This window comes from Ictidomys tridecemlineatus, chromosome 7 (assembly GCF_052094955.1).
Source record: "Ictidomys tridecemlineatus isolate mIctTri1 chromosome 7, mIctTri1.hap1, whole genome shotgun sequence".
Classification (NCBI taxonomy): domain Eukaryota; kingdom Metazoa; phylum Chordata; class Mammalia; order Rodentia; family Sciuridae; genus Ictidomys; species Ictidomys tridecemlineatus.
Genome location: NC_135483.1, coordinates 177,442,962 through 177,453,846, shown reverse-complemented (window position 1 = coordinate 177,453,846; position 10,885 = coordinate 177,442,962). Strand labels below are relative to the sequence as shown.

Sequence of the window (10,885 nt, the reverse complement as noted above, 5' to 3'; positions counted from 1 at the left end):
AGAGGCAGCCAGATCCTTATTTGAAGGGACACTATTAGGTGGGGGATGTTTTGAGAAGCATCATAGGTCATGTGAATCAAAGGGCAGGGAAATATCCTTAGAGTTTGAATAAAGTGCCAAGATGAATTTTGCATTTGGAAATATTTTAGATATTTCCTAGGATAGGAGGGATCTTGGGTGGACAAGCAGGTGCCAGTTGAAGTGTTATAGGTCAGCACATGTGACGATGAGACAACTGGGGCTGCAGAAGAGACACAAAAAGTGGGCGCATTAAAGAGAAGGCTGGGGGAAAAAAACAAAAAACATGGACTTGGTGATGAATTGGGGTGGAGAATGGACAGGTGCTCCATTGGTGTTATTTGTAAAACATGACCCTTATGGAAAAGGTAAACACACTCTTTAATAAGCAAAATGCTTTTTGAAATTTTGTCATATTGTAAAGTAAGCCAGAACTTCTTAAACATGCATTTGAAGAGATTTTTGCAATTAGTTTAATAAAATGAGATAGAATCCTTCCTTGTTTTTAATTGGCTCTTATACTCCACATTGGGGTAGGGAGAGGGAGAAAAGAAAAAGTTAGTTTCTTTGGGCAAAAAGAGAGTGCTATCTGCATTGTCACGGGCAAAGCTTTTCCAAGTTCAACAGTCGGCAAAACTTTTTTTTTTTCTTTGTGGTGCTGGGAATCAAGAGTGCTTCAAGTCCACGCTAGGCAAGCGCTCTACCTAGGCTACACCTCCCGTCCTAAGGGGCACTCTTTATAGTTAATGGCAACGAAAAGTTTCTCCATTGGTGATTTTCAGTGAGTTAAATTTGGGCGAGGGAACCCTGGACTGGCAAAGATCCTGGGCTCCACCTCTCCCAGCGGCCGGCCCCACTTCCCGCCAACTCCAGGCGCGCCTCCGTGGCCCCTCCCACCCGGCCCGCAGCGTGCCCTCGCGGCCCCGCCCCTTGGCCCCGCGCGCAGGGACTTTCAGCGCGATTGGGCCGCTCCGCCCCCTGCCGTCCCGCCCGCCCAGACGCGGGAACGGGTCGACCGGGTCGGTTCCCGGGCCAGCAGTGTGCCCCACGCTGCTCGAGTCCGCCTGGCCCCTCGGCCCCCAAGGAGCCTTTCCGGCGACAGCTAGGCGATGCCGCGCAGCCGGCAGCCGAGGGTCCGCTCCGGGAACGAGCCTCGCCCCGCGCCCGACATGGAACCGGCGGGTGACGGGGCCTGGGCCCACAGCCGCGCCGCGCTCGACCGCCTGGAGAAGCTGCTGCGCTGCTCGCGCTGGTAAAGACGGAGCCTGGCTCAAGGGGATGGCCGCGGGGGCATTGGCTCGGGGCATGGTCGACCCTCGAGGGTCCTCTCCCACTTCCCGTTTCCTCCTGAGGTTCCCGAGCGGCTTTCGGGCCGGCGTGCAGAGTTAGTCCTGCCCCAGCGATCTGGCCTTAGTCGTCCCCGCCCAGGTCCCCATTCCCATCCTCTCCTGCCGGCTTTTCAGCCTCTTGCTCCAAACCGAACTAAAACGGTAGTTCTGGAACTTTAGCGGGCTGCAGAAGTGCCTGGAGGTGTGGCCAAAATTGTGGGTCCCTGGCTCCACCTCCGGGGTTTGAACCTGTAGGGCTGGGTGGGGCTAAGGCTTTGGCGCGTTTTATGGTGCCGGGAACGGTGGGACGCCCTTGAACCCGGAATGCCCAGGGCTGGGGCCGCTCTTGAGGAACTTGAAGTTTGAAGGGTAGTTAGTCTTTGCTGAGCCGGCCTTTTTGACATTTTCCTCATAACAACTTTAGGGGAATAGAGTGGAGTGTTGGAGACGCTTGTTAGGGGCTTATTGACAATGACGATGTGATGGGCACCACTATTCTAATTTTCCTTTCCTTGGTTGGATCAAAGGCCTGGGATATCCTGTATCACCGAGCCACATTTCCAGCTCCCCTCTTAGACTGCGTATTCGCTCCAAAGGCATCATTTAAACGACTGGTGTTTCTTGCTGCTGCTTTTCCTGTCGCTCTTTCTAGTATAGAATCCAAGAAGGTTTGTGAGTTCCAACAAGGGCTTTTTCATCTTTAAAAGCATTTATTAAGCAACTGTTGTATGCACAGTTGAGTATTTCTGCATCAGGATTATCCTGGCATACTTTCTGCTTTTAACTGTCACAACAGTATTTCCTTTTGGACTTCGTTTTCATTTTTTTTTTTCCCTTTGATTTCCAACTTGTAGAATTCAGTTATTGCTGTGTTACATGCACAGATATTTTTTCTTTAAAAATAAAAACGACTTAACTGTCACAGAAATTTGCACTTAATATTTTGTTTTACAAAAACTTTATATCTAACAAAATGACATCATTAGGCTCCTAAGAACAGTGGCATTTTTGCTAGAATGAATCTATGAGGATATTCTGAGTTGTGTGTCTTTGTTTTCCCTAAACATATGGGTCATTCATCTGAGAATAACAAATTTAAAAGTAGCATTTCTAGTTGCAATAATAGAAGCAGTTGTAGTTCACACCCTAATAGTCAGTACTCTAAGTTAAACATTTAGATGACCAGTTTCTGAATGGAAACATAGCATTTCACTTACTTAGACTGTAGACTGCCTGAGTTCATGTTCCAGCTTTGACACTATTGAATGAGCCAAGAAGTCCATTCTCTGTGTGTAAGTAATGATGAGCTCATTCTCCTGCAAGAATTTATTAATAATAATTATAATAAATTTTATTGACCACCTGCAAGGTGCCAGATACTGCTCTGGGGACTTTGTAATAAACAAAGCAGACAAACAACTTTTATAGACCTTATATTCTGTGTGGAGAGGGGAGAAAATAGATGAAATTATACATGTAAATTGTTGAGTGGTGATTATCATAGAGTAAATGATAACTAATAAGTGTCATAAAAGTACAAAAAGATGTCTCTACTTCTGAATGAACTAAACAGGAAGAGCCAAAGGTCTGATGGTAGCCATCAGTACCTAGGCCCAGATTTTTTTTTTTTTTTAAACATAGGTTTATTTAGGAAGGTAGATACACACTCAAGGGAGAATGAATAAATCTCATAAAAAGGAAAAGCCTTTGGGGTAAAGCAAGGAATACGCACTCCAGGGAGAATGTGGGCCATCTTTAGGGGGAGAGATAGCCCCAGATTTTTTAATATCTCTCATCTAGTTGGTGAGAGAATAATACTGAATTCCTTTTTTTTTAAAATTTAATATTATAAACCACCAGTGGATGAACTGTAACTTTTTTAGAGTGTATATTCTCATAAGGCTCCACAGTTTTTTTCTGTAAAGTGTCAGTACATATTTTAGACTTTGAAGCCCTTGTTTCTATTCTTGTTTTTTTACATCCCTTAAAAATGTGAATACCATTCTTTGCTTGGGAGTTGTATGAAAACAGGCTGCTGGCTTGATTTGGCCCACAGGCAATATAGTTTGCCATCTCAGTTTTAACAGGAAAAATATCTTTAAATATAAAAATTTTTTTGATCTAAAATTTTATATCACATGGCACTTAATATTTAGAAGTGATTTTGCTTTCCCCTATTGAAAGTTTGGAACTACTTATAGTGAGCAAAGATGGCCTGTTGTACCTTACCTTAGGGGGAAAATATATTCTTCTTATCTCTGTCTTTGCCCTAGTAGCTGTGTGACATTATTGCTGGAAGGTAGTGACTCAGGGTGGCCCGCTTCTTTCTTGCTTTCATTTGCCACCATTCAAAGCAGTGTCATGTTATTTGAAATTGTGTCAGTATGTCCTTTTACAGAGTTTCAAAGTTCTATCCAGTGGGCTAGTGATTACCCCGATTACCCTCACATTCAGCTTGCAGCTGTCATCTATCTGGTGTTCCCAGCTGTCACCTGTCTTGTGTAGCACATTGGATCTGTTTTGCAGCAAGCATTACTTGCTGGTGAGGGTGAATTGGCTACATTACAGGGCATCCTTTCTTGACCTTTAACATGAGTATAGCTTCAAGGTGAAGCTGATGAAAGTGTTCAAGAGGCCAGATGTGACATTTGTGTTAGGGCCAAGTCTCACAACCAGATAGAAGCTATTTAAAGATTTGGAAAAATGAGGCAGGAAGACCTTATCATTTGAGAGGCTGGCAGAGAGCATAGTAATAATGTATTTCTACAGGAAGCAGGAAATAGTAATAGGAGCTGCCCTGTAAAAGCCCCAGGCGTTATATGGTGGAGTTTTGTGAATTAATTAAGTACCTCTTGTCATAAATTGTGGGTAGGGTGATTTGGACTTACGATCATTGTGTTTTGGGCCTTTGTTTTTATTTTTTGCAGTGCTGGAATTGAACCTAGGGCCTCATGTGCTCTAGGCAAGCGCTCTTAACACTGAACTTCATCCCCAATGCTATATTGGGCTTTAAAATTTTTTTTTAGTAAAAAGCTAAAGTGTGATTTTATAACTTTTAGAGTAGGTGGATCCCCCCTCCCCCAAATCACCCTTGTCATTTAAAAGGCAACCAAAATTAATTTTGTATTGTTTTATATTTTGAGGCAGCCTAGTTCAGTGGTTGTTTGAGCATGGATTCTAGAATCAGACTCTGATTTAAAATCCTTCAATGATTTTGGCCATGTTATTTGATCTTTGTATGCTTCCTTTTCTTTATCTGCAAAATGAGCTAGTAATTATTTTTACCTTGCCAAGTTGTTATGGGAATTAAATGAATTAATACTCATAAATAAAGGATAGATTTCCTGATTCCAGCATTCAGCTTTTATCTTTCTTTAGGAGTTTTGAATGTGCAGAGGCATTCTTAACGGGCCAGTGATCCTTTAATGGAATGATTGCTCCCCTTGGTTTGCTCTGGTGCTGGTTATTCATTAGAATAATAGGAAATCACTGAAGCAGTATATTAGTTAGCATTGATGAATTTTATACCCTTACAGGATGTATACTTAATTTTAAGGGGTAAAATGTACACACAGTTCAGGGTATATTGTGATGAAGGCCAAGGGGATGTGGAGAAGCATACTTTGGGTGGGGGTCCAGTGCAGGAAAGCTTCATGGACTTCTGAATTAGTCTTTGAGGTATGGATAGATTTCTATAAATGGAGCCATTTTTAATAATGAGAGGGAGGATTATTAACAAATGACAGTGTGCTAAAAAGAATTGTAGGATAAATGAAGCTAAGACAGGATCAGATTGATACAGATTGTTCCATTTGTTCATGTAGTTAATTTCCTACAGAAAATAATTCACATAGCTTTCCTGGACTCTGTTGTCTTTCTCTATAATATGAAGAACAGGGACTAGCTACCTTTAAATCCTGTCTGCACTTTGCAGGTTTCATAATTATTAGTGTTATTGGGTGTATAATATTGGTAAAACTTTTTATCAAAATTTAATGTAGGGCTGGGATTGTAGCTCAGTGGTGGAGCATTTGCCTAGCATGTGGGAGGCACTGGGTTTGTTTCTCAGCACTGCAAATAAATTAAAATAAAGGTCCATTAACAACCAAAAAAATATTAATGTACACAAAAAAGGAGCACACACATTGTTGGTGTTCAGTTTGCATCATATCCTCCAAATTTGAATTTAATGTTTTGTGGGATTTATTTATTTATGTGATATTTTGATTGATGTTTGTCTCCTTCAATTATACTAAATATTTCATAAAGACAGGTTTACATTTTTTGCCACAGTGCCAGACATGTAGTTTTTTAGTGTTTCTTAAATCATGAAAAAATTTAGATCAGGTAGGATCACAGTTACAAAATGGTAATACCAGAATGACCTAGTTAATTCACCTGAATCTGTAGGAATCCTTCTGAGGTTTCTGGGGTTAATTACTCACACTGAGCAGAGACTTAGGCCTCAGGGCATTTGTAGATCTAGGTCTTTCTTTTGGGAGTTAGAGCTAAATCCACCATACCCACAGTTCTGTAATGGGTGAACACCCAGCTAGCATGACTGCTGGAGAAACATACAAGACATGTGGACACCCTTTCTTAAATTTTTCTTTTTTCTTTTTTTTTTTTTTTTAACAAATTATTTTGAGATAGATCTTGATGTGTTCCCTAGGCTGGTCTCAAACTCCTGAACTCCCGTGCATGCCACTGCACTCAGTTGATGACCCTTTATACTGTCCTCCATAGCATAGGAAATGACTTTACAAGTGAAGTTATTGTTAAGCAAGTCTGGATTCAGGAGAGATTTTAGGATGGCAGCAGGAAGTTTGATGCATATAAATGCTGATTGAAGGACCACTTTTAAGGGGGAGAAGGGTAGAGAGGAATGCCTAGGTGTGAGCCATGTACACTTAATATTTGAATGTCAGGTGGAAGAGATGGGGCTTTAAAAGATCAGGAAGAAGAGCAGTTACTTAGACATTGCTTTACTTTGGAGAAAAGAGAATAAAAGACGGAATAGCCAATACTGTTTAAGTCAGGCATACATGGTATTCTCTGAGACTGAAATAGTAGATTCTCCTATAGTAATTAGATTTTATATTAATTTCCTGTTAAAAGACAGACTTCTGTTGCCCATTTGACTTTTGGGATATTTGACTCTATCATTCAACATTTATTGACATTAAACAGTTTGATAAGATTTTGAATTTTCCCATGTGATTTACTTGAATCTTATGTAAAAAATAAGTATATTGAACAATATGCTTCCATGTCATTATCCATCACCATACTTACTAAAGACTTTGTGTATTTATTCTCCTAAAGATAAATATAACAAATTATTTGATTGGTTTGGAGAGCCTGTACATTTTCATATAAAACACATTGGTCCATGACTTAAAAATACTTTGGGGATTCTCTAAAATGTAAGAGCACTGAGGTAGTTGTCCTGCCTAATTTTAAATAGCATTTGATTTCTTATAGGAACCTAGGGAGCCATTCAGTTAAAAAATAATTCTCAGTCTTGTAATCTAAACTGAGTCTTTTTTTCTTTTCAAGGAAAATTTTATATCAGTAGGATCTTTTTTTTTTAAATTATTTGTTCTCACAACTTAGTTCTTCCCTAAATTATAATCCACTGACTGCACTGATCTAGCCAAATCAACTTAAAAACTTATAGAAGTATGACTGAAGATGGGAAGAAAGTGGTTTAGTTGAATTTTGAAGGTACAGAAATCCTGTTTCATGCAAGTAAAGTCTTACTCATCTGGATTTTTTTATTCTAATATTTGTGTATATAAAACAGAAAAATAGATTAAGGATAAAAAGGAATTGCTAATACAAAAACATTTTTGTATGTAGTCTTCTATTTGGTTTATTCATTAAGGATTTACTGAAATTTGCTCTCATGTAGCACCATGTTGGGCAGGTAATGTTGGGTTGGGGAGCTCAGATAAATGAAATTCAAGGTTTCTTGTCTGAAAGGTTATAATCTATTTGGAGATAAGGAAAATAGAGAATCAGTTAAAATTAAAACAAACAAAAAAAAAACAAAAACCCAACAACTTAGTTGATAATTGATAATGACATGGAATGGAATGCTATTGCTCATATTTTTGGAACCTTATGATGTTTTATTCCTTTCAAGTCATACATTAATTTGGTTTTTATAACCATCCAGCTAGATTACAATTTCCTTAGGAAAGAGTGACACATAGTCAACTTCATGATCTTTATTTTTCTCTGGCGTCTGATGCTAATTTTGCATAAATGATGGCATGGAAACAAAACCCCAAGAATTCCTGTGCTTATTTGTTTAGTATCATTTTTATTAAGTGGGTAATGTGTTGGCAAGTCCTGGGGCTGGAATTGAACATAAGATACTTGAGAATTGTTGCAGACACTGGTTTCACCAGAGTAGAACTTTTGTTAAGGAGCAGTGACAGAAAAGATGGCATGGGTAGAGTGTTAGTGATTATGAAGAAAATTTTAATGTTACATTATTTTTTCCCAGTCCTGGAGATTGAACCCAGGAGTGCACTGAATTATACCCTCAGTCCCTCTTGATTTTTTATTTTGTGACAGGGTCCCAGTTGCAGGACCTCCTAAGTAGCTGGGATTACAGGTGTGCACTGCCATGCCTGGCTTACTGTTAAATTTTTAAAAAGTGAAAATAATACACACATAAATTCCTGATGGAATTAGTTGAATTACATTTGGCCTGGGGTTGTAGCTCAGTGTTAGAGTGCTCAAGGCCAGTCCCCACCACTAGCATGCAGAAGGCCAGTCCCCACCACTGCAGAAAAATAAAGTTGGTTGCATTTAAAATTTTGGTCAGTAACTCCTAGTTGTAAAAAAAAAAAAAAAAAAAAAAAAAGTTCTTTTGTTTCATGGCATCTTCTCAGCTAAAAGCCCTAGCCATTCTCAAAAAGTCTGGCTTTGGTACAGATTGGCGCCACCTCTGTGCATTGTCTGCCCTCTATCATCTTCTCTTGAACGCCATTGAGAATTGGCACTACCCAGTCTCTGCCTGGTCCCGAGCATACAGATATGCATATGTTTTCAATCATATTTCCCTCATCTATTAACAACCTCAAAAAAGTCATCTAGCTCACTAATTAGAATAATTAGTTCTACTGATCAGTTATTCATAGATATTAAGTCACTGCTAATTACATGATAGCATCTTATTGCTAGGGTGAAGGGTAAGAACTATAGATAAAGGGTTCAGACTCATCTGAAGAAGTCAATTTAAAGTTTTGGAAGCAGAATCAAGGCACTGAATGAAGAATCAACAGAGAAAGCCAGGAGGCTGAGCTTGCATGGAGGTGGGTGTGCTGACATCCAGAGGTAGGAAAAGTAGCAGCTAAGGAAAAGCTAAAATGGGAAGGAGATGGAGTCTGCTGGTGTAGAGCACTTACTTTAGAGCTTTTATTTGTTCAAGACTGGGAGGAGCTGGGTCAGAAGGTAGAATGGGAGGCAGAATCAAAAGGAAGTGGTTTTTAGGTAGGGGGAGAGATTATCTGTGCATATATAGGTATGAGTGAAAGAAGAAGCATAACTAATGATAATGAGTTCCTTTAGGACACATGGAAGATTTGGAAGCTAGAGACAAAGTATTCCATTTGAAGAAGGAAGAATGAATGAAGACCTTGGGGAAAGGGAATATTACTAGTGAAGTCATAGAAATGTGTCTAAGTTGTCACAAGCTCATACCATTGAGTCCAGTAAGGTTAAGGAGGTTTGGAAGCATGGTGATTGTTTTAAATAGGTATCTATTGGTTTGTTTATTCAAGAATCATCTAATTCATCTAATACATCACTTTGGTGAGATATAAAGTTGAAGAAGATGCCAGTTTTTTAGGGATAAATTTGTGTATCTTTCTTTTTATCATGGTTCTTCATAGCCTGAGCAGGCAAGGAAGAAATAGATTCTAACTTGTCTAGCTTTGGAGATTGGTGTTCATCAGTGTTGAAGAGCTCAGCGGTATTAAAGTACTGGTAAAAATGGTTCTGAGGAGTTAAACTTGCAGCCTGTGCTGGATAGGGAATGCAGGAAACTACTAGGCTGAACAGAACCTTCTCAGGTGGGGAGCAATTGGGATTGGCAAGAGTGATGAAATTAAAGAGAAAGAGGAAGGGTATTGTGACAGGAGAAAGTGTGATAATATCACACTTAGACCTTAAGAGGCAAAGCTTACAGTGAAGTAAAATTCAGCACACTCGATTGAAAAAAAGGGGTTAGTTTTCGTAGGTCAAATAATGAGCAAAAATTTTAGGGCAGTTTGAACATTGTATAAAAAAGATGATCTTAATTGCCAGAATCACAGAAGTCATATTTTTATCTATATGTTCTATGTAGTGTGGAGGAAAAATCAGTTATTCTGAGTTTTTAAAAAGTAATGGGTTTTATAATGTCAGTGAGCACCCTTTTCAGTAGCCTGAGAAATAATATTGTGGCTGTGTACTCAGTTCTTTGTGTTTTTTCTGAAAGCTCAATTTCACTTTAATGTTTATATCTATTAAAATGTGCAGTGTGTTGCATTTGATCTTTCAAGAAATGGGCAGGACTATTTTTATTGATATGTGGTATGTGTGCAGAGGTAATTGAATAATGATAGTATAAATACCTGGAGATCCTGGGGTTGGCGTTATAAACCTAGTGCACATAATGTTCATCCATTCACAGCCTTACTTCTCTGGGTGCTCCTGCCGGATAATATGTACTGGCTGTAGTGATGTGTGTTTTTGATGTGTGTTTATTAGGTAGTACCGGCAGCTTCTTAGCACTATCAAAGTTAGCATGTATTTGATGGACAACATTGGGAATATTTTGTTTCTGTCTTCTCTAAATGAAGTGAATGTCTTTTAGTCTATGGACTGCCAACTTGATGATTTCTGTTTGCAGTTGGTGAAAGAACAAAGCAATCAACTTGCTGTGAATTGAGAGTGACTGTTTTTTTTTTTTTTGGACAAGACATCTGTGAGAAATAGATGGCTACTTAATTGTCAGAAATACATGTTTGCCGGGCTGGGGATGTGGGTTAAGCGGTAGCGCACTCGCCTGGCATGCGCAGGGCAGTGGGTTTGATCCTCAGCACCACATAAAAATAAAGATGTGTCCACCGAAAACTAAAAAATAAGTATTAAAAACTTTCTCTCTCTCTCTCTCTAAAAAAAGAAATACATGTTTGCTTAGGGGAATCTGTGGATTCTTATGGTCAAGGTGACTATATGTCCTAGTTTTCTTGGAACAGTCCTAGGTTGCATTTGTTGGTTACAGTTATCAACCACCCAAGAAATTTAATTGTCAAGAAATTTCTCCGTTGGATGATACATTATGTCATTGTGATTATTGGGTCACATTTTGAGATTTGTGGTCTTTACCATATTGTTTTTATTGTTTGGTGAAGATGGACCTTAGTAGGTGAAAGAAGATACCAATGGTTAGTTTTATCACCAAGAAGTTTAGAGGTTTAGTGATGATTAAGCAAGGTCATTCCTTTGACTTACATTATAAAAAATGTTACCACTTGCAC

At 39.3% G+C, this 10,885-nt stretch overlaps 1 protein-coding gene across 1 annotated transcript in view; it reads left to right on the top strand.

Annotated features, from left to right (window-relative positions):
* Positions 1–993: 993 nt before the first annotated feature.
* Positions 994–10,885, top strand: part of Bard1 (BRCA1 associated RING domain 1) — a 72,703-nt gene continuing 62,811 nt past the window's right edge. Inside the window, exon 1 of the mRNA XM_021730732.3 lies at positions 994–1,270. Coding sequence (XP_021586407.2) covers positions 1,128–1,270 — 143 coding nt within the window. The 5' untranslated portion in view covers positions 994–1,127. The remainder of the gene's footprint in view (positions 1,271–10,885) is intronic.